This window comes from Ictalurus punctatus, chromosome 24, assembly GCF_001660625.3.
Source record: "Ictalurus punctatus breed USDA103 chromosome 24, Coco_2.0, whole genome shotgun sequence".
In the NCBI taxonomy this organism is placed as follows: domain Eukaryota; kingdom Metazoa; phylum Chordata; class Actinopteri; order Siluriformes; family Ictaluridae; genus Ictalurus; species Ictalurus punctatus.
The window spans coordinates 6,642,752-6,667,657 of NC_030439.2; the positions used below are offsets into that span (position 1 = coordinate 6,642,752).

The window sequence follows — 24,906 nt, forward strand, 5'->3', positions numbered from 1 at the left end:
CGGAGATGTGGCAAACACGCCCCCCTTACAAAAAATAAAAATAAATAAATAAATAAAATTACAGGTCACTGAACATGCGCAGAATATATTTTTAAAAATTATTTATTTATTTTACGCGTGGGCATTTTTGTTTTGTTTTGTAATCCTGTTATGCTCAATTAACTGGTTGTTCAAACTGTAAACTTAAACAACCAGTGGGTCTTTCTGTGTAAATAAAGTTGAGTATGAAAACATGGATAAATTATGAGTTTGATTTTTATAATGGGGCAACAGCCCTCTGCTGTACTGAGGTTAAAAAGTCTTGCATGATAGGATATATAATAGAATTGATGTAAAGTCAGTAAGACTTATTTAAGTAAAACAAGCATTTCATGACAATAGTATTTTTCAAACATGAAACCCATGTGATCATGGACAGGTGTCTGAAGATATAACAGAGTGAATGTAAAACCCATGTGATCACAGACAGGTGTCTGAAGATATAGCAGAGTGAATGTAAAACCCATGTGATCACAGACAGGTGTCTGAAGATAAAGCAGAGTGAATGTAAAACCCCTGCGATCATGGACAGGTGTCTGAAGATATAACAGAGTGAATGTAAAACCCCTGCGATCATGGACAGGTATCTGAAGTTATAGTAGAGTGAATGTAAAACCCCTGCGATTATGGACAGATCTGCAGCAAATGGCTTTTCTTCCCACACTGCACATGATCATTGACCTATGCAGATTATCAAAATAGGCCATGCCTACCCGATGACGCAATATCTCTTACGCTGTCCTGAAACCCTTGGGGAAAAATGTACAGAGCTCAAATATCGCTTATGTTTTATGTTTAAGCCTGTTGCGTGTGAAAATCCCAGGAGATCAGTAGTTTCTGAAAAACTCAAACCAGCCCATCTGGTACCAACAACCATCTTACGGTTAAAGTCACAGAGATCACACTTTTCCCCTATGCTAATGTTTGATGTCAACATGAACTGAAGCTCTTGACCTGTAGCTTCATGATTTTATGGATTGTGCTGCTGCCAAATGATTGGCTGATTAGATTAACAATGGTGAGTGTATACCGGTTTCCCAGCAGAAGGCAAGCTGGCGGAGGCAGTGTGATGCTCTGGGAAATGTTCTGCTGGGAAACCTTGGGTCGGCATTCATGTGGATGTTACTTTAGCACGTACCACCTACCTAAGCATGGTTGCAGACCATTTCACGACAACGGCCTAACCCATAATGACAGTGGCGTTTTTCAGCAGGATAATGCGCCCTGCCACACTGCAAAAACTGTTCAGGAACGGTTTGAGGAACATGACAGAGTTGAAGGTGTTGACTCGGCCTCCAAATTCCCCAGATCTCAATCCGATCAAGCATCTGCTGGACAAACAAGTCTGATCCATGGAGGCCCCACCTCACTTCTTACAGGACTTAAAGGATCTGCTGCGAACATCTTGGTGCCAGAGACCACAGGACACCTTCAGAGGTCTTGTGGAGTCCATGCCTCGACGGGTCCAAGCTGTTTTGGTGGCACAAGGAGGACCTACACAATATTAAGCAGGAGAAACACTAATGTTCTCTTTTAAATCACCAGCGATTTTTTTTTTTAAAGTGTCGTTATTTTACAGATATAACGAGATGTTCCATTGATTTGCTCACCTTTCTAGATGTGCAATCATGGAGCAGTGTGCTTACTTCCCCACTTACCTTCAATAGATTTATTATTGCACCTACAGTAGTTGTTACAATAGTAAAAATGGCAACTAAGTGCTAATAGCAGCCTATAGGGGCAGGAATCATGTTGCCCCATGCTCACTATGAACAATCTCACTGAAGGAGGAGCAGCAGAAAGACTTTTAATGACAGGGTTGCCAGATTGGGCTAGTTTAAAAAAAGCTAAGTTCAAGTTCCAACATTTTTTGGGCTAGATCAAGTCTTTTGTGTACTTTATGAGCTGTAGTTGTGCTGCTTTTTACGCTGGCTTCACCTCAATCATACGGGTCACTGAACAGAACCCCCCTATGAAACATAATTCGGGGGATGGACACCTGCTAAGTTCACCTTTAAGGCGATTGTGTCGTTTTCCACTTCTTCCTGGTTATTAAAAAAAAAAAAAAAGCGCCCTGATTTAGGAAGTTCACTTTATAAATTCACAGAAACATTCACTCAATAAAAACAAACACTCACAATATTCAAGATATGAGATCTGTATAATGGTTTAAATCAAATACGTCATAAAGGCAAGCAAATCCTTCACACACAATTCTGCATGATTCGAAACAGCCTCCAAAAACCTGCATCGTATGGGTGTGTAAATGATCAAAGCGAGAGAACAGGATGCCTTGGACATCTCAAACCTTTTAATAGGCTGTGGTCACATTTCAGCATTTCCTAGAGCTTTCCACAAGGTAGTAAAAGAGGACAGACAGAGTTGCACGTAGATGTGCATTAATGCATTATTACATTAAAACTGCTTTCATGTCATCAGGATGAATCTGAAAAGAAAATGAAGAATAACGAACAGAACGAGATACCGGGTATACAATATTTGAAACATTTGAAAGAAAAGACAGGTATGGATATAAAAAAAAAAATAGTTCCTTTCAGAAATCAGCCATTATCTATAGTCTTTTTTTCTTTCTCTTTCAGTTTGACATTTTTCGCAGTCCAAAATGAGGATTCTCGGTGACTTTATAAGAGCATAGAGTAGAGTTTGGTGCTGCTGAGATAAAAGGTTTGAACAAACAGCCCTATATGAACACAGCGACTAAAACATACAGTTCATAACGCGCTCGGTTAGTAAACTCGGTAAGAAAGCTAATCGTAATGACGCTGTTGCTGATTTTCTTTACATTTCAGAAAGAACAAAAGAAAGCAACGTCTACTCTTTTCTTTTTTTTTTCTTCTTCTTTTTTTCCTTTTCGTCAGGTTATGTGAAAATATCAGATAAATACTACTGAATGACAGGAACTTCATAACATATAATGGCTTCTAAAGACAATGCAATGCTTTTCAACAAGGACTAACATGGTTTGTATACAATCAGTAAAGGTCCTACCGACTAATAAGTGGAAAGAAAAACGTGCATCGGTTTATTAGACTTAATTTTTAAATTATAAATGTTTAGTGTATAAACACTTGCATAAGCTAATATGCATAAAACACCAAAAAAAAAAAAAAAAAGAAAGAAAGAAAAGAAAGCACACAAATAAAATACATCAAAATCAGCTGACGAAATATGGTTTATATAATCGTTGATAGAAACACTTTATTACAAAGGTATGTGAAATATTTTCTAGGCAGTGGAAAGTTAGGAGAATAGAAACTCAACTCGACAACCAAGTGCTTAATCATTACTGAGAGGTTTAAACCCCTAATAAAAGGCTTACTGCTCTTAATGCTTTATTAATCTGAACTCAATTTAAGTCAGCAGTTTCAGCGATTCAACTGCGTGGATGTTTTCTATTGGTGTAGATTTACAGATGGAGACGAGCGTTAAAGAAGACATTGTTAACTAAAAGAGGGGGAAAAATCTGATTTCCTGAATAGCCTTCCCTCCTCCTTTTCCTCCTTCCCCATGTCACAGGTACTCTTAAGAAGACAAACATATTTAGATTTATCTATAAAAGTTGATTATTTCAGCATTGTATGTATTATAACAAACATGTTTTAGGTTCTTTTGCTCACGACGTGAACACGAACCAAACTCTGATCATGTTTCTAGATCGTTCCGACAGATCGGACACTGTCACTCGGACCCCGACGAGTGATAAAGCTTCAGTGTTTTAACTTCCAAAGCAGCAGGTAGTAGAGTTTGAAGCAGTATTTTTGCTACAGAGCTCAAGGCACTAAATGAAGTGGACATGCATTTGGTCTTTTCGAGTGTTTTCTCAGTTCTGATGCTTCTTTTATAAAGTGGAAACTGACACCACCGTGTTAGTGATCGTCAAACACTGTATTTGTACTCTATTAGTTAAATTGAAAGAAAAAAAAAGAAAAAAAAAAAATCACGTCTAACAAAACGAGTTGTTATGAGAACGTTTCGAAAAGCGTTTAGCATTCGTTAAGTACCTCCCAGCGTCGTTGCGAGGTCACGGGAAGGCGGACAGTGGAAAAGTAGCCGCTTTAATAATTAACGTTAATCATTACATTCTTACATTCCTGGGTCTTACGAAATAGAAAACAGAAAAACATATTTGGTTTTCAGTAGCCCCTTGTAATAATGAAATATTCCAGCATTTATAAGGAACGTCTGGCTTAATTATTATTAAATAATACATATCTGATTAGTCACTGTCATTTTTAGCCAAACATGTCATCCGGAGCAGAGGTGTATGTCTAACCCGGATATTAACTGAAGGGTTTGAACTTCAAAATTAGTTTCATTTTAAACAAAAACATTTAGGACATCACATTCGAATTTCTTAACACATTATTTAGTCGAGAGGGAGCCATGAAACAATGAGGGGGAAATAAAAAAGAAAAAAAAAAAAAAGAAAAAAAAAAGGAAAAACAAAAGCGACATACATTCATGTTTAATGTTTGCAGACTCGATTCCCGAACACGCATGTGCTAGACATTACAAAATCTAAACACGCAAGGTAATAGCTCACCATAGAAAAATACTTTATAGCATGTTAAAGAGTTCAAGGCTTGGAACCGGAAAAAAAAGAGAGACAGAGAGAGAGAGAGAGAGAGAGAGAGAGAGAGAGAGAGAGAGAGAGAGAGAGAGAGAGAGTGAGAGAGTCAGTCAGGCCTTGAAATGTATGAAATTTATTTTTGTGAAATTGTTGTGTAAGTTTTAGTTATAACAATCCAATTTCTGCAGATGGTGTTTCTAACCTATGCTTTATAGCAGAGAATCATAAATAAATCCAAGGCTCCCCTGGAGACGAGAGAAAGAAACCCAAGAGAACCGAGCCTCCAACAAGCTTAATACGTAATGCTTCAGTTCTGAGAGGCCAGTGCTCCCGTACAGAAGTAGCTGCTTAGTTATCATTTTAATTGGTCCCGCCCCGACCCAGAGTAAGTACTGCTCTTCCCTCTACCTTGTGAGGAACTACACGGCAGCACGTTGCCTCGCGTCTGCATCCAGCTCTTTAATAGCTTTAAGGGTCCGTTTTCCCGTGCTCTTTAAAGAAACCCACAAATTTAAAACCATCTCAGCATTTGCGTTGTTTTTTTTTTTGTTTTTTTAAGGTTTAAAGGATAATTCATTTAGCTCCTACGTGCCCTTAATATGCGGACTCGTTCAGGGCTCATTCTCTCACACATAACTGAAGTTCTTAGTAAAAGAGATGAAAACGACATTATTTATATAAAAAAAAAAAAAAAAAAAAAAAAAAAAAAATTCCCCTCAATAACAATGGCACATTGTGCTAACACTATTGTTGGGGACTTGCTTTAACCATCTTCTGCACTCACTCGCTCCTTCGCTCAGTCACTGGCCTCCGGGGTCATCGCCACAATGACAGGCTGGGGGACCGACGCCACGCCGTCATCCTCCATCTTGGGCCGTTTCGACTCAGGCTCCTGCTGGCCCGCTTCCTCCATCTCCACGCTGGAGGGTCTGTTCACTAGCACCGGGGGCGAGGTGGAGGCCTGCGCTGCCAGGATCTGAAGAGGGTTGGTGAAAGCTGAGCACAAAAACAAGGAGGAACAAGGAGGGGATAACGGTCGGTTAGACTCCAGCGTAGCCGGTTGTAGTGTGCAACAGCAAATTAAAGCAGGCTACACTTGTCCTTTTAATGAAATAGCTTTTTTTAGGATGATAGCACATGTTCCGTGTTAGTCCGTCTGAGTCGAACCCTGGTGTGCGTGGTTCGTTGAGGCAGGTGATAACAGCACTCGTGTGCAGCTAGCCTCTTTAAAGCAAACCCGAATGAGAAAGAGAATACACTTGCTGGATGTGATGCACAAAATGTTTCAAACCAGTTATATGTAATTATCAATCGATTGATTTAACCTCCTGAGACCCAGCAATTCATTTTTGTCCACTACAGTGGACATGTTCTTGCTCACATCTCTCCTGTCCGTGTTCGAATGACTCATCTGATTTCTATGTGTACTTGGCAAAGGTTTGTTGACCTTTTTCTGTTGCCGTATGATTGAAACTAGAGATGCACCGATGTGTCGGCCGATACCAGGCAATTTTTCACGCTTCGAAAACATCTGATGATCAGGGCCGATTATATCCTGTCAATCAAAAGAGGGCGGGAAAATATATGGAATCCGTGCTGTGTGTAAAGAAGATGTGTCTTGTGTGGAATGACGACAAAACAGTAGCTCTGTAATCTCTGCACTGATCAAATCTTTACACCGGACGCTGCAGCACTGAAGCGGGAGTTTCGGCATCGAGTCAAATTATTTTTTGCCGCACCGCTCGAGCTGAATTAAAGGGCCGGTACAGTGTTGACTGAAGATGAGTTGACAAAAAAGTATATTTTATATATATATATATATATATATATATATATATATATATATATATATATATATATATATATATATATATATATATATATAGCACAGAAACATATATTTGTAGTGTATTTCATATCCAGTTAATGTTAATATATAAAAAAGATGATATTATATATTACCAGTTTGATGTTCAGTGATGAAGTAGAAATGCTTTTGTTTGTGGAGAGTGAATAACATTCAATAAGTTAATCTTCAGAATTGAGTTCATGTGTTAATGTTAATTAGAGTAATGTGTTTTGTGTTTATGAGACCAGTTAAAGTCAAACAACTTGTTGAAATGGAGAGAGTAACGATTTTATTTGCATTTCCTTCAGAATCGTGGAATTAATTATTATTCATTTAAAAGAAAGCTTAAAAGGCAGAACTATCGGTATCGGTTATCAGTATCGGCCGATGTCACTCTGGTTATCGGTATCGATATTTTGCCTCTGATTCGAACTTGGCAAACTGGCTAGTAAGACTATATGGGCAAAAGTTTGCGGACAGCTGACCATCACACCCATTTGTGCTAGCTGAAAATCCCATTCCAAAGTCGGTCCCCACTTCGCTGTTCTAATAACCTCCAGTCTTCTGCAAAGGCTTTCCACTAGATCTTGGATGGATGAGTAGATCGCTGATATTTTACAACAATAGTAGGCTGCAATCATAACTCTCCAAAACAAGGCTAGTCCATCAGTACAGACACTGAAAGGTCTTCGATGCTTAATTTACTATTCGTCAGACTGACAAAATATATAGCGACTCCATTTTTACTTCCATCCATCCATCCATCCATTTTCTGTACTGCTTATCATACTCAGGGTTGCGACAGAGCCTGGAGCCTATCCGAGGCGGGGGACCAGTCCATCGCGTGGCACAATCGCGCACACACACTACGGACAATATGGAAATGCCAATCAAACTACAACGCATGTCTTTGGACTGGGGGAGGAAACCTCTGAAGCACGGGGAGAACACGCAAACTCCGCGCACACAGGGCAGAGGCGGGATTCGAACCCCCAATCCCTGAGGTGTGAGGCAAACGTGCTATTAATTAATTTATTTATTTTATTCTTAGATATTTTAGCTTTATTCTTAAGTTTAATTTACATCTGATGAGAAGACTTTTTTTTGTCTTATCGTGAGGGCAGAACACATGAATACACACTGTGCATTGTGTACTGTTCTTGAAATGTCAAAAAAAAGGTTTAAGGAATCATCATGGGTCTATATAAAAATAAATAAATAAATAAATAAATAAATAAATAAATAAAGGAAAGCGGTGACTTCGTGGTGTGCGGTGAATTCTGTGAATGTTTTCTGTAATAGAAAGACGTAAGCAGTTACATAAGTACACTAAAAAAAAAAACTATAATTAATATAACATTATTTTCCATCTTCAGTTTTAGTTTTAACTAACAGCAATAGGCATAATTCTACTCTTCGCAAACAGATCTACCATAAGTGTTGGGTGAGATGGTGGCGGTGGGCAGAGCGTGTTTGCCATTCTGGGTGATGGTCTGGACCGGGAGCTGGTGCTGACCCAGAGACATGGAAGTCGCCTGCAGAACGGTGAAACTCTGCTGCCCTCTAGAGGCTGAACTCAAGTGGCTCCCCACAGACTGAATCACTCGGCTGCCTGCAGGGATGGAGACGGGGGCTGCCATCTCGTCCACAGCACCTTCACAAAGACACGGAAAAAGCTTCAGCGGCTAGAAAGGATGCTAATGTTGAGCAGTCAACACAAGGGCAGGGTGGAGCCGGTACCGGCGCGGAGGTACCTCTGTGCTCTCCAGAACTTTCCCCGGCCGACGCGGAGCCGATGTTGGCCAGGACGTATCCGTTGGCGGAGCTGGAGGCAGAGTTGAGAACGCGCACCATGGTGACGGCCGGAGCTTGTTGGAGCACGTGTACGGCCTGACCGGAGGCTTGCTGGGAGGTGAGGATAGAAGCCGGCATGTACGCCACGGGCTTCGCCACCGACGCCGAGGGCTGAGGAGGCAATGCCACGATCACGGGATGCGCGCTCACCGGGGAACCTGGCAGTCACACGGCGTTAGCGAAACGATCCATACAGAATAGAGATTTACGAAACGTCCAGATCGAATACACCGGAGACTGAGACTCACCAGGGGCGCTCTGAGAGTATCTGAACTCGGGCACCGATGCCAGCTTGGTGCTAAACTCGTGCTCGTGGGAAATGGGCGAGCCCTCTCGAGACAGACACTCGGGGGTCTGCAGGCCGCTCGAGTGAGGAGACAGCAGGCCGGAGTGGGTGGGCGAGGCTGGAGCGCTCCTGAAAGCAACATGTCCATCACACACAAAAACACACAAATGCATAAACAAAGCCACATTCATGACCTACAACTCTATGTACTAAACAGAGGTCACACTGTGACTGCAAGCAACCTCAACCTGACATCACACACACACACACACACACACACACCATTCAGCAGGTGACTAGCACAGTGTAGATTAGAAGCCGCCGCATGACATGACACCCAAGAAGCCCGAAACGGATCAATTGGAATAATTAGATTTTACACAGGCATGACTTACTTCGTTCTGCCGAGCAAATAAGAGCAGCAAGAAGAGAGGGGGAAAAAAGGAAATGAGAACAAACCGAAGAGTTGCTCTCTGGCACTGAGACCCTCTGTGTGTGTGTGTGTGTGTGTGTGTGTGTTTGTGGGACAGGAATATTCTGCATTTGGAAAGTCTCCATGAGGTTTCCTTTTGGTTACTGAGGTTAAGATTCGGGTTAGATTTAGATGTAAGCACAGCTGCATTAATAATTATATCAATGGTTCCTCACAAGAATGTGTGTGTGTGTTGGAGGGTTGAACAGAGTCATGAGGCTTTTCACCTTGAGGAAAGTGGGCCGAATGGTGTCCGGAAGCAGGAGACGCCTCTCTGACGGCGTTTGCGGAAGGACTGCTCCACCAGCTTGGCCTCTGATGAGGGGTCGACGCGCCAGAACGAGCCCTTTCCCGGCTCCTCTTGAGAGCGTGGCACTTTGATGAAGTAGCGGTTCAGCGACAGGTTGTGCCTGATGGAGTTCTGGACACAATCCAGCAGGTCAGAGACGGAGTTAGACGAATGCCGATGGATAGAGAGTGAGACAGGTGTGGCGATGTTTACGTTGAACTCACCTGCCAGCCCTTATCTGCAGTCCTGTAATACGGGTAATGCTTGGTGATGTGGGAGTAGATGCCACTTAGTGTCAGCTGTCGGTCTGGAGCCGACGATATGGCCTGCACAATCAGCTGTGCGTATGAGTACGGGGGCTTGGACTCGTCCTATGAGAGAACACATACAGGCCATCAAAATAAATCCCGAATGAGCAATCGCTATCGTTACTGTGCTGCATAACTGTGCAACTCTGCGAACTTGAGAAGCATGAGCCAACAGAAAAACAAGCCTGGACATCTCCAGCCAGACATCTAGACATGCTCACAGATAATCGGCAACATGTAGGATTGAAGCTGCTCACGATTACTAACCTTGGGGCTGTCTCGATCCGACACCTCTGTGCGATGCTCCGATACAGCTTTGGCCGCGTACTCGGCCGCCAACTGCAGGTCAGAGGTTATGCTGTGTCCGTAGCGGTAGCCAGAGGAGCCCGCACCCCGAGGACTCGCTGGACAGGAGTTAGGTACACTGAAAAAGGAAACGAAGAAAAAAAAAAAAAAAAAAAAAAAAAAAGTCAGCGTATAACACGTCGGCGTTTGTCTGGACCAAGCTTAGCGAGACTCCATGTTTACATCTAATCCTAGCAAGTCCAATCTCCAAAACAGCTAGCTTCAGCTAATTTCCACCAAAACAGGTGCACATCTATAGCTAACTCACAGTGCTAACAACAAAAAATAGGAAAGAGAAAAAAAAAAAAAAAAAAAAAGTGAATTATACAACAAAAACCCTAGTGCATGTTGAGAACAAGAAGAAGAAGAAGCAGCCTTTGTCACATACGCATTACAGCACAGTGAAATTCTTTTTTCTTCGCATATCCCAGCTTGTTAGATAGTTGGGGTCAGAGTGCAGGGTCAGCGATGCTACAGCACCCCCTGGAGGAGAAAAGGTTAAGGGCTTTGCTCAAGGGTCCAACAGTGGCAGTGCTGCGGCTTGAACCCCAACCTTCTTAGCCATTGTTCCACTACTGCCCATTCACGTCGCAACCAGAAGAGAACGGCCAGACTGGCCTGAGCTGACAGGAAGGCTACGGTAACGCGAATAACCACTCTTTACAACCACGGTGAGCAGACGAGCAACTCAGAATGAACAACATGCTAAACCTTAAGGCAGGTGAGCTAGAACAGCAGAAGGTGGTCTTATTCCAATCTTCAACTGTCCAGTATCTCTCTATCTATCTGTCTATCTATCTATAAAATATTTTATATATATATATATATATATATATATATATATATATATATATATATATATATATATATATATATATATATATATATATATATATATATATATACACACACACACACACACACACACACACAGAGCTAATCATTTCACTCATCCCTCCTCTGTCACCACTTGATATATAAAGCATACAAACGGCCAGCAGATGGCTCTGGGCCTTTCAAAAAAATGACACTGTAAACAAATGTGGTTTCTTGGAACAACATTCTCCCAAGTGCTTGTGATTATCATGTAGGAGCACAGAGGAGCTTGCACACACCCTACTAGATTCTACCCTCAGGCTGTTGTTTACTGTCAACAGTTTAGCAATTCTGTAATAATAGTAATAATATACATCCTTTCTCTTGTGTATATATTGTGTATACGTATTATAGTATAGGTATATAGCATTTAGGCAGCAGTGCCTCAGAGGAATACGCCTCAAGCCCTGATGATATACCCAGGAACGCATAGTCCTGCTGTTCCTCTGACTGTCTCTGTGCTAAGTCACATCATATCCTATTTGTTTGACAGATTCTGTTACACTGCTGTTATATTAGACACCAGGGCACACACCCCCACCTCCCAACACCATACACACGCACGTTATTTTTACTACTGCTGTATGTCCTGAGTGTAACAGGCTGCCTCAGGAGCAGAGCAGGGTCAGAGTTGTTGTTCTGCTGCCTTGATGTGGGTGGAGAGTAGAGAGCTCAGTAAGGAAGAAAGCCTTTGTCTGGCGGAAGAGGGCACAGGCTGCATGTGGGGTTGAAGTCCAGGCTTGAAGCGGTCCTTTCATACACAACTGGACCCAATAACACAATATAATAACAACCTGCGAAAGCAATTGTGGCCAAAAATAAACACCCCTTTACAGTAGAACACTCAGCCCTGAGCATATGTACAGCTATCCTGTCAAAAAATAATGCATTGATTCATAAAACAGCAGCGGCACGCTGAACCGTAGCCGAACAGTATCTCCGCCATTTGGCACGTGTCGCATCCGAGCCATCCATAAAAGAGGCTGCAATATAGCCAGCTCATAATTACAAGTGATTTATCCATTTTTATGCATCTCGATTTTTCCATCAGCTGGTATAACTGGCCAAGCAGAGCTAGCTTGAACTTCTGTAGAACCAAACACAACAGCGCAACTGATGGTTGCAAGAAAAATACAATCCATGGAATGTTCTAAAGAAGCGAGGATATCCCAGTCCTCTGACTCGAACCCCAGAGAAAACCTGTGGGGTGAACTGAAGAGGAGAGTCCACCAGCGTGGACCTCGAAATGTGAAGGATCTGGAGAGATTCTGTATGGAGGAATGATCTCAGATCCCCCGCCATGTATTCTCCAACCTCATCAGGCATTATAGGAGAAGACTCAGAGCTGTTATCTTGGCAAAGGAGGTAGCACGAAGTATTGGGTAAAAGGGTGCCAATAATTGTTACACACCTACACTTAAAGATATATTTTTTGCTAAACCTGTGCCGTGTTTGCAATCGTTTGATATTGTTTGATAAAGCCAATTTCTCACAGTCTTGTACTTCCTAGTTCGAAACGGGTTCTACAGTAGTGTCCGTGACATCATTCTCCAACTGCAGACAAGGCGAGCAATACTTTCCTTTCCAGGAATAGAACATTTCACTTTAAATACGAAAGCTCGTCAGTTGAAGACGAAAACGAAGAACGGACGCTAATTTCACCAGAAGGACCCTTAACGCCCAAATCACTAGCCAGGATCTATTAATATTACTAAAATAAACAGAGCATTTGGCCATATTGTGTCTGAAATGTCACTTACTCTATATACATTTCTGCAGAAAAGCACAAATCACAGTCGTGACGTTATACCGAACAGAACTCGCCCGAGTCGATCCCAAACGTGTCGATACTCGTGCGATTTTTTACGGAAATAGAATTTTTAGACTTCTCGTCTAATATCACCACCACCCATCACGGTCAGCTCCCGACAGCATGGTGATTTTCATCCTTAATGAAAACACAAGCGGGAACGTACTACATTAGAGAAGTCAGAAGGAACGTCGCTGTCCAAATACTATTCGAGTTTTCATAATACTTGCACATTAAGCAATGTCGGAAACAAATACATGACATATGGCATCCTTTCTTTTTAATACTCTACATTAAGTAAGGAATAACATGACAGACTGTGCAGTTACGCAACAATCATCTACACCAGTGTGTCGGGATATCGAACGACACAAAACAGAAGCGGATGATGTGCGTATAACGGCACAGTCCGGAGTCCGTTATTCCTCTCATGCCACAGCGGTTTACCAACAATCATAACGTTTACCCCCTTGTGGACCATTTTCTTTTGGCTTTATTTATTTATTTATCTTTAAATCATTTTGTCTGTGTTAATGCAAACAGAATACATTTTGCATGTTTATCGGCTTTTTAATATTTCACCGTCATTTGCTTTCATAAATCTATTTTTAAACTAGATACACAAAAGAGCTACACTCAGGACCTTAAGGACAAAAACGTCCCCGCTGAAACCCTTTCAAACTGCAATATTTAATCCCCATGACGTTGAAGCATAAAATCATGCATTCTATGTTAACAGGCTTTTATTTTGTTGACAAGGTTTCAAAACGTAGATTTTTATTTTTATTTTTTTTTATAAATATGCTGAAATGGGTATTATTTTCTCGGGTTTAGTCTCTGGGGAAAATGCATGCTTTTCCTTTTTTCTGATTCTGCTGTATTATAGAGCGCTGCAGACCAACTGAATAAATGATGCAGCTACAATTGTGTGTGTGCGTCAGAGTTGTGGTTTGTATGTGTGAACTGAAAATTTGGTGTGTGTGTCCGGTTTGAAAGAAAGAATATGATATTGGACTGGAAATCCCACCCCATGTAGATGAGTCAAAGGAGGTTCCTGAGCTTTGAAGATTTTTGCAAAGAAACCGGCATTTAAAGGGTTAAAATCATGAAATGAATGAATGTTTGGTAATTATGATCAGAACTGATGCTGGTAAAAATTTATTTTTTAAATACTTAAATTTAAAAAAATTTTTTTTATTAAATTTAAGTCCGTGAACGTGGGAAAAAATAAATAAATAAATAATATTTCTACGACAGTTTTGACGTGGACATTTTTGTCCTTTCTGGACCTGAGTGGTAGTTTTTTTTTTTTTTGTTTTTGTTTTTTTTTATAAATATTTAAATCTGACACTGCATACAAAATATTAATGCATCAAAATGAATGTTGTTGTTAATCACTGACATATCAAAGACTGTAATAATCAAAGAAAGAAAATTCTGCTCAGCATTTAATATATGGAAAATCATTTTTTAAAAATTAAATAATTACAATAAAAACAAACATCTGTGGCATTATGTAAAGAAACCAGCATTTAAAGGGTTACAATTATGAAAATGAATAAATGTTTAGTAATTGCTGCTGGTAAGGAAAAAAAAAAAAAAAAAAAAAAAAAAAAGTGGAAAAAAAAATTAATATAATATTTTATGACAGTTTTTGGACATGGACATTTTTGTCCTCTTTGGACCCATGTGTAACTTTTTTTTTTTTTTAAGTGACGCATGAGGGTTAATTTATTCATGAACAGCACATTTGAACAGTTTACAGTTAAGATTTAATGTTGTGGGACATCCGAGAGACAAGTTAGCTCCTGTTACAGCAATGATAAACAGTCGTTCCCATAACAGCATCTCTTTCTCCTTGCTCTCTCTCTCTAAAAAAAACCAAAACAAATAAACCCCTGCAGTTTGTCATTTTACCGAGAAACCAGAAAGCGTAAACTCCTCTGTCCTGAAGACTTGGCAAAGCACAATGCTTCCATATGTAAGATATATACGCCTCCGGACAAAACCATCACCACATTCATTTTTCATATCTTTTTTTCTTTGTTAAACAACACGTTTCGCAATCCATTTATCATTAGTCTAAGATTATGTGGTGCGTCCCTGTATGAGCTGTTACTATAGAAACAACATCTCAGAACGAGCGCGTTAATATTAACCCATTGTTCATGTCAAGGCTGGAACTACTTTCCGAGACGTGGGCAATCAGATGCGAGAATTCAGCCTATTAAGCCGTATGGAAAAGTCCAATCGTTCTGTTCGGTGAAAGAGAGAAACGTGCGATGCGTCTAAGAATGAAATATATCTCCCCAGTTTACAGCAGCACCACTGTAACAACTGGAACAGCTGGCCTTCTCAATAGAGCTTCGACACAATGAATGATTTCGCACGCTGGCGATTATAGTGAGCAGGAAGAGGTACAGTTCAACACCTCGCTCAGGGTTCCAAAAGGTTATCTTAAGTAATGATTTACAGAAGAAACCTCTTTAATGGCTTAATAATTAACTCATTGAGAGATCAAAACATGAGCAACAATAATTCAGATTGCTTAAAAAAAAAAAAACAACAAAAAAACAAAACCATTGCTCATAAGTCAGATATATAATATGATCCAGCGCATGCTGTTCCAAACGTGCCAAATTCCAAACTTTGATTATAACGATTGTTTTGTCCAGCACATAGTAGGCCCTAGTACCCGTGCAAATCTTTAAACCCTACTGGCTCGACTGCTGCAAAAACAAACAAAAAAAACCCAAAACAGCACACTAACTAACAAAAACCCACATGCTCAGCAGTGGAAAACTTGTCAGACTGGCTGTAGAAAAGAAAAGAAAAAAAAAAAAAAAAAAAAGCCCTTTTGCTCTAGCTAGAGGAGGGTGGACGAGAAAGCAGGAAGCATAGTGAGCAAGCACGCTGTTTGTTTTGGGTGTAGGGGCTGACCGAGAAAAGGGAGGATGGGGGTAGGCTACTAGGAGCCCTCAGAAAAAGGAAACTATCCGTCAGTTCGCTAATAGAAAAAAAAAACCCACAACATTTGGCGTTCCACCAATCAGAGCGCTCAGAGCTGTGCACACACCATATATGGCGCGCACACACACACACACACACACACACACACACACACACACACACACACACACACACACACACACACAGAGAGAGAGAGAGATCGAGCTCATAGTCACGGTCACACGCAGTGCAGAGATGCAGAGGGGCCACCGGGGGCAGACTTCCCTTCTGCATGAGCAGGCTGAATGAAACACTGGGAATGTGTTTGGAGGAACCAAAATACATTCCCTGCTGAGCAAGTAAAAGCTGAACAACCAGGAAAAACAGCCCTTTCAGTCAGACCCTCAGACCGTTTCGGATTAAAGAAACGACTCGTAAATCCGAATCTCGTTTTACATTTCGAATGCAAATAAAACAAATAGTTTCATCATTAGGCAAATATTAAGAAACCACTTTGCTTCGTTACAGTGCAAGAATTTAAAGAAATGAAACTGAAGAATTTCTTACTGTATTGGTGAACTCTGGCCTTTGTAGATCAGTCTGATATGAAATACACAGCTCAACTGAACTTTCCGACTGGATCACTTCTCTCACAAAATCAGGTCTAGTTCATGTTTTCAGTTCACCCATATTTGGAGATTAATGGCAAATAGGAATTAGGTGTCCTGGGAAAACCCTTCACATGGTGAAATTATAACGATAATGAGTCTTTATTGGTCACATATACATTACAGCACAGTGAAATTCTTTTCTTCGCATACCCCAGCTTGTTAGGAGGTCGGGGTCAGAGCGCAGGGTCAGCCATGATACAGCGCCCCTGGAGCAGAGAGGGTTAAGGGCCTTGCTCAAGGGCCCAACAGTGGTAGCTTGTCAGTGCTGGGGCTTGAATACCCAACCTTCCGATCAGTAACCCAGAGCCTTAACCGCCAATTTATCCTGACAGGCAAGCAAAAGCACCGCCTACCTCACATCTCTAACCTAATCTACGTACAGGGTGTCCCAAAAAGTTGACACTTTTTAGCTAAACGTCTTCCAAAATGTTTCATACTTGGTTTACTTATTTTATATTATATATAAAAGGCCGTGGTAAAAGCCTGGAAAAGCATCACAAAAGAAGAAACAACAGTTTGTTGATGTCACCGAGGCACAGGCTTGACGCATTTATTGCAAGCAAGGGATATGCAACCAAATATTACGTGTATTTACTTTAAGTCTGATCTCTTCCTATACTTTTATTCCTCTGAAAATTGATTGGTCTGATTCTAAAGGTTCTGTGTTTTATGTTGTTTAACACCTCTAGACGCTGAAATCCTAAACTCCCGCCTCATATCCATCTGTTGAACTCAAACCCAAATGTCTTCGGCGTATAACGCAAACAAAAGAACTGGCCTTGCCGTTCCAATACTTTCGTAGGGGACTGTATTAAGGCAGAATGACGGTATTTACCACCGTGTTGGTTAAACTGGCTCCTCACATGACATGATCTTTGCAGGAAGACAGCCAAGGCGAAATTAGAAAGTCTCCTAAACAAAAACATGTTCATGTTGTTTTGGGGAAACTTCATTTTTTCGCCAAGATATTTTTGGCTGTTTTCCAGAATTTCCCGGAGCAGACTCAAATCATTTAAAAGCATCGGTCTTCCAACTGAAATCTGTATTGGGTTCACGTTCAGCCAACACTGTTTACATGCAGCATAAGGTTCGGCTTAGCCTTCGCTTTAGGAAAACATTAAGAGTTCAGAAGTTTATTGTGAATGCGAAGTGAAGCAGTACATGTGGAGCCTCATGCTGGTTAATGTTCCGACTCGGCTGTACCTGATGGTTCCTGTCGGAGAAGGCAGAGGACTCATCATGCTTCTGAAGTCGTTTTCAGGAATGGTGATTTTCAGCGGCGAGATCTGCGGGTACAGGGGTCTCACTGGGGACATGGGCGCCTCCTCCTGCAGCACCTCTTTGTAGTACAGCGCAGTGAACTGAATCTTTATCACCGTGCTGGGAAAACGAAACGTGCACCTGGCGGGGCAGAGAATAAAACATAGAATGAAACGAAAATAATATTTGCACTATTATACAAGCTAACAGGCTAAAGTAGCGAACAAGATCTGGACGCTTATAAGCACATTGGGTGTTTGTAAACAAAAAGAAATGTGCGCCCAACCTGGTTGCAAAAACCAACTTCACGTTACTTGCTTATAATCCGTGACTATCAAGGATTTTATTTAGAAATCAGACAGATACTGTTATCCATTTATCATTATGGATTAGCACTAAAAGACGGGCTGTGTCCGAAATCGCATACTGCGACAGTACGTACTGCACGACATACCGCATCCACCATGTTAGCGTTGTCATGTGACCGCCGACGTCATCATAAACACAAAAATCCTAAACAAGCTAATAATTTATTCGGGTATTGTTAAACCAAGGCTTAATACTTAAAACGGCCAATGCTGTCTTACACGGTTTACCCCCCGAGCTCGTCCACACCAGTCCCATTGCATCATGGGACTCGTGTAGTATGCATCGGTTGCATACTGCAAAATGCTTTTGTTTTAAAACGCATAACTGTTGCTAGGGTTACGCCTGACTCCGGCGGTTTCCACCCTCGAAAACCCCGTTTTAGTTTGAAACCCCCGTGCTCGCGGTTCAATGTAAAACGAAGACTTTTGGAAACGAGGGCGTGGCTTCACCCACATTCGCCCCCCCCGATCGGGTCTGGATTATTGCGTATCCTTCCCCGATTCGTCAAGCCCCTACCGTATGACCATTACGCTCAACAACACGGAGACTGAACCGCAAGCTTTGCTGGCTTTGTCGTCATTCTTCGCAGCCACTGTGCAGTTCAATTCTGTATTTTATAACACTGCAGCTGCCTACATGCGCAAGAGGCGAGCTACGATTAGAGAAAATCGGCAACAAATCTCATTTCGAGCGGTGTACGCCCTACATGGAACGCCAGTTTGGACTAGCAACTAACTTCCTGTTTATTGTATGCACGGAATGGTCATGTGACATGCGTATTCGGTCGTGTAGTGTGCACGGAGATCGTTTCTGGAACACAGCGGAAAGGCCATCGTGGACGAGGATCGTTTTCATTTTAAAATGAATTCAGACAAGCGACCACTCTGGCGTAATGCTTTTCGCCTACTACATAGTACGCAAACATGCCCTTTCGGACACAGCCATAGAGTGTTATTCAGGTAACTAACAGCTTGTCTTGGCGTCCCGTCAGTGGCTAAATGATGCTAAGCAGTATGCTGTACATGTATACAGATCTCACAGGTATAAAGTGGATAAAAAAAAAAAATTAGAAACTTTTTAGGGAAAAATAGAGAAAAAAAAAAAAAAAAAAAAAAAAATACAATAAACTGGTTGGATAAGTGTACACACCCTTTTATAATTGGTTACGTGGCTGTCTTCAGAATGAACCGATCTCGTTCAATCTCATATTCATGAGTAATTATCACACAGCTGTCATCAGTGAAATGATTCTGATGAACCCCAAATAAAGACCAGCTGTTCCTGTAGGATTTTCTTCACATCTTCTTGGTTTCATCTGACTGCTGAAGCCATGGTTCTCAAAGAGCTTACAGCATGTACGGGATCTCACTTGTTGAACGGTATCGATCAGGAGAGGGGTATAAACAAATCTCCAAAACACTAGATGTACCAGGAACACCGTGAAGGCCATCATCAACAAATAGAGAAAACGGAGCACCACAGTGATAATAGCACGAACAGGACGTCCTTCCAAAAGGTTATAAAAAAGAGGAGACAAAAACTGACCAGGGAGGCTGCCAAGAGACCTACGACAACATTAAAGGAGCTGCAGGAATATCAGACAAGTACTGATTTACTCTCTGCATGTGACGACAATCTCTCATTCTTCACACGTCTAGGATTATGAGGCAGGGAGGCTAGACGGAAGCCCTTTCTCACAAAAAAACATCTGAGCTCAACTAAATCTCCCCAAACCATGGTTTAAATCACAGCACAAAAAAACAGCCATTTTCATATAACAGGGTGGGTAAACTTTAAATTATATATATATATATATATATATATATATATATATATATATATATATATATATATATATATATATATATATATATATATATATATATATTATATCTCCACTGTACGTGCAGTGTGTGCTAAGCCAACGTGGTAGCTAGAAGCTTCCCTTACACATGAAATAAATAAAGAAGCTGAAAATAGATCAACTATATTTAACATATAAATGCCAATTTCATTAAACGACCCTCCATACGCTTGCAGGGAAAAAAAAAAAAAAAGTGTGAGCTATGCCTTTACGTAGTTGCAGACTGCCAAAAAAAAAAAAGCATCTGTAGTTATACAGTGTGTTACAGAGAACATTTCCCTGACAGGCTTTAGTCACACACATGCACGTGATATAAAGAAAGTGTTCCTGTTAGTACTCTGTAGCCCTGTCATTATGGCATAAATACGCAGCAATATAATTACAACATGTAGTTTGATATTATACGTAGGGTTCTACTGCTCAGAAACCAGACAGTAATCCCTGAAATAGCTCGGCTGCAAGTTTCATTTATGACCAGTGCAGCTTCTCTCGAGTTAACACACCATGCTCTTTCAGGAAATTTTACTCTGCACAGGCTGCAACAAAGCCAAACCGATATTTCAGTCATTCGGTCATGGATATCTCGTCAAGCTCGGCGTGAAAAACGTTACGCTTTGTGCAGTTACGTTTTAAAGTCTTACATCCGTGAACGGATTTCAACGAAACAAAATAAAAACCACACATAAAAAGCACCATCAGGTTCCGACAACACTGCTGTCCTGAAGCTTTCCGGGTACATGAATTTTATTGAGAGTAATGCAGAAAGTGGCTCATACAGCGTGAAATCTGATCACGAGGACGTCAATATTAAAGAAAATGACTAGCAATGCTTGATATGAATAAGGACGGGATACGTGTAGGGCTAGGCGATATGACAAAAAATATCACCACGATACTTGAGGACATTTCTACGGTACACGATTGTGTACCACGATATATCATTTATCAAACAAAAACTGTCCGCAAAACTGTAGTAAAAGAAACAAAAATACGCTAAACCGTCTTTGACGATACGTCTCTTTAATGCCTACGAAGACAAAACAAGATTACGGTATTTTTTTTATTACGTCAAATCTACGACATCCGTTCATTTCATTTGTACTTATTAAAAACATTTTTTTTTTTAAATACATCACCATACCAACGATATCTCAGAAAAGTGTATTGTGTAAGCATTTATCCCGATATTATATCGATATAATCGCCCAGCACTAGATACACGCCTAGTTCTTTTGCTCAGGGTGCTTTCCCCTATGTTTTTTTTTTTTCCCCCCCAGACCGCCTTTGATAAAAGAAGAATGTATTGGAATCGTTCTCATGGCTGGATTGTAAAGCTGTCGCTTTAAACTGCTGCCAAACGTATTAACAAATTCAAAACGACTGGAAGTGTTGTGGACCGACCGAGAAGAAGTGGACGTCCACGAACGTCTGCCGACGAAGACACAACCGACGTGGTGCAGGCATACGGTACACAGTCCCTTATGTCCAAAAGGAGACTTTTGGGACATGCTGTACTTCATCAGTCCAAAAGACATCTCGTTTGTTTTAAAGCGGTGAGGTAAACATTTAATGGAAGCTTATAGCTACCAGTTTTGCGCTTCGCAAACCACACATCTGCTTGAGCAGCGTGATAAAGGATTTCATCAGAAAGTGATTATTCAAGATGGCTGCTATGGTGTGTGTGTGTGTGTGTTTTTAATTGCAACACTTCTGAGCCTCTCTCCCATTGTAATTTAGTCTCAGATCATTCGATTTCCTCGGAGCTGAAAAGTGTAGTTCTTACACACTCCCTCACACAACAGTGTTGTGTAACTCTTCTACATGGACACGGACCGCCCACTTAATTAGAAACACCTGTACATCATGCATTGATTTTAATCAACCAATCGTGTCGCAGCAGAGCAAAGCATAAATAAAACACCACGGATACAGGTCAAGACCTTCAGTTATTGTTCACATCAAACATCAAAAGGGAGGAAATAAAATCTCAGTGCCTTTGACGGTGGCTTGGTTTTTCGAAACTGCTAAATGTACTGGGGGGAAAAAAAGCTCACTGAACTTACTTGATTCAGATGTGTACGTTGGTTCTATGTGAAGGAACCGAGTTACATTAGCCCAGCTTGTTTTCGTACAGCCAACACGACTTGATCATGTATTTTCCTGGAATGAAATCAAACTCCGCACAGTCACTCGAGTGAATCATCAGGATCGAACCCAGGCCCCGGCTTTGTGAGGAGTCAGCGTTACCCACGGCGCGATCGTAGCGCACTAGTTATTAAACGAGTCATTTTTCCTGTCAGCACCATCATCCTTGTAAGATCTGTGGTAACAACTGCATCACGTTAATACCATGTGAACCGATCATACTCACTTTATATCATTCAAACTAGTAGATTAGAAACGTCCTCTAGTTTCTCTTAACTCCCACACAGAAAACAGAAGGAACAGGTGGTCAGTCAGGACAACATATTCCCTTTTTTTTTTTGCTTTTTCTTTTCAGTGTGGGATTTTCACACTGCACAACAGTCTCCAGAGTTTACACCCAATGGTGCGAATAAAACCCAAACAAAAACAAAACATCCAGAGAGTCGCAGTTGCGCAGGAGAAAATGCCTTGTTGATGTGAGAGCTCAGAGGAGAATGGCCAGACTGCTCTGAGCTGACAGGAATGCCACGGTAACCTAAATAACCACTCTTTACAACCGCGTTGAGCGGAAAAGCATCTCAGAACGCACAGAGTCGAAGTGTGAAATGAAATTTTTTCGCAGCCCGTCCGACACCAACGACCACACCACGGCTAAAGTCACCGAGATCACATTTGCACCCAAGCCGACGTTTGGTGTGAAGCTCTTGACCTGTATCTGCACGAGTACATGATTGGCCGAGTGGATTACCGTACGAATGTGCAGATGTACAGGTGTTCCTAATAAACCGAACAGTGTGTGTGTATGACTTTTAATAAGAAATTTACAGCACCATTCCCAAGAAAAGCGCTTGTGAAATACAAATACCGAACTTCTGAGAAAACACTTCTGAACTCCCCAAATCTTTCTGCACCCAAGACGACAAGCTCTAGCGGAACTGGAGCCGTTTTCACAATTTGGATCAGCATAGCCGAAGAGCGTTGGATTTGGTACGGTTCTTTAGGGGGAAAAAATAAACCAGGCTCAGAGAGCTCTCCGTTTGCTGCTGCAGTGTAAACACTACAGTTGTTTTGATGGGCATGTCTGGCACGCACCCAGCTCTGGTTCTGTTTGTTGGCCTGTGTTTTCATAGGTGCTGGAATAGCCATTGTGAGCTCCATGACAACAAGCTCCATGGCTCTGTTCTGTGCACTGATAAGGGCCAAGTCAAATGCAGAGAGCTTACTGAAAAAGCGTCTGTAAAAATGTTATTTTATTTATATGACCTATATGTTCATTTTTATTCATTGGGATTATGAAGGAATATCTGTGAAACATACACTTGTTGGTATACATTATATTTCTTTGTTCTAAGAATAATTTTTGCACTTTACTCTAGGACTGACATGACCTGATCATGTTCCGTCATTATGAATGACGTTACCTTTGATTGGGAAGAAGTAGCGATCATAGTGAAGCTGAAGGAGCTTCGTAAAGTTCTCAAGGACAACAATGATGAACAAAATTTGACTGGAAAAATGCTACAGAGTCATAGCAAAGGTCCCCGGTCAGTCCAATTGGTTCGATAACGTGCAAGAACGGTCATGGGACCAAAACCAAAAGAGTTCCAGGATGACCTGAAAGCAGCGGGAGCAACAATTACCCAGAGAACTGCACTGCAATCATCTCCATTCCTCCCACCTCACACAAAACTCCTTTGGTTAAAATAAAAATAAATAAATAAATAAAAAAAGACACCTCAAGCATATCTAAAAGCATATAGTCAAATCCAAACTCTTTTGGAACAATATACTCTGGTCAGGCGAAACTGAAGTAGAACCTGGTCATGCTTGGAGACATAAGTGTTCCCAAGAACAACGTACCCACAGTGACTTCCAGACGTGAGAGCATCATATTACAGGGCTGCTGCTCTGCAAACGGTACCGGGGCATTACACATCATCGAAGGAAACGTGAACGAAGCGACGTAACGGGACATGTTAGAGGAGAATTTAATCTCACTGGCTAAGAAAGTTAGAAGATGGACGTATAAACAAGACAACACGCCCAAATACAGCCATAAGAACTCAACAAGGCCTGGCACGACCTAGCCAATCTCCTGACTTGAATCCCATTGAAGATTTATGGAGGATTTTGAAATTGGGAATTCACCAGAAGGATCCTCATAAGCTTCGGGAATTGAAGACAATTTGCCAAGAGGAACGAGCCAAAATGAAACCACAATGCTGCAAAAAGCTTCTTACCATAGACGTCTCAAAGCTCAAACGCCAACAAGAGCATTACAGCAAAACTACTAATGTCGGTACTTTGTGGTGTTTGAAGAATTTGTTCCCCAACAATTTTAGCTTTTTAAACACATCTTTGCTTCTGCTTATGGATACAGAACAGATTTTCTGTCCATGTTTATAAGGCCAAAGTCAAAAGGCACTGTGTGTGTAAATTTGAAAACTAGATATACGGACTGGACGTAGATTAAACAACGGAAACTAAAGCGTCTGAACGGTTATTTCCCTTCATGGTATATGTAAAAACAATTTTTGGGCTTTTAAAACATTTCTTGTTTTTTTTTTTTTATCATTTCAGATTCTGGGGTTAAAACGAATCGACAATCTCGAATGGCCCGGATGCGTAGCTAGTAGCAAGAACAGGGAAGATTAAAAGATTGCTGTTAGTGCGTGATGCACAGCTAATGCTACGTGCTTAAAATTATTATTATTTTTTAAAATATCTTTAATGAAAACATAAAAAAGGTCCCAGAATACATGTCAATCAAAGAAGAGGCTGTAGAATGGTAGTTCCAGGTCTGAGCGTTTTTATATACCGTCTGTTGATTTTGTAATCAATGTAAACACAGCCATGCAATGTGCAATGAGGTTTTTTATTGTTGCTCAAAAAAAAAATCAAAACACTAATTAGTATTCAAAAGGCATGA

General features: G+C 41.1%; 1 protein-coding gene across 2 annotated transcripts in view; it reads right to left on the reverse strand.

The window, feature by feature from the left end:
- Nucleotides 1-73: 73 nt before the first annotated feature.
- foxk1 (forkhead box K1) overlaps nt 74-24,906 on the reverse strand; it is a 29,830-nt gene continuing 4,997 nt past the window's right edge. The window contains exons 2-10 of one of the 2 annotated variants that reach the window (XM_053675227.1): nt 17,543-17,740; nt 9,956-10,112; nt 9,605-9,751; nt 9,319-9,512; nt 8,582-8,748; nt 8,234-8,491; nt 7,912-8,133; nt 5,415-5,626; nt 74-1,533 (exon numbers count right to left, since the gene is read on the reverse strand). In XM_053675227.1, the coding sequence (XP_053531202.1) occupies nt 5,427-5,626; nt 7,912-8,133; nt 8,234-8,491; nt 8,582-8,748; nt 9,319-9,512; nt 9,605-9,751; nt 9,956-10,112; nt 17,543-17,740 (1,543 nt within the window). In that variant the 3' untranslated portion in view covers nt 74-1,533; nt 5,415-5,426. Of the gene's footprint in view, nt 1,534-2,328; nt 5,627-7,911; nt 8,134-8,233; nt 8,492-8,581; nt 8,749-9,318; nt 9,513-9,604; nt 9,752-9,955; nt 10,113-17,542; nt 17,741-24,906 lie in introns of those variants that run through there. The other variant, XM_017454259.3, reaches the window with a different exon arrangement.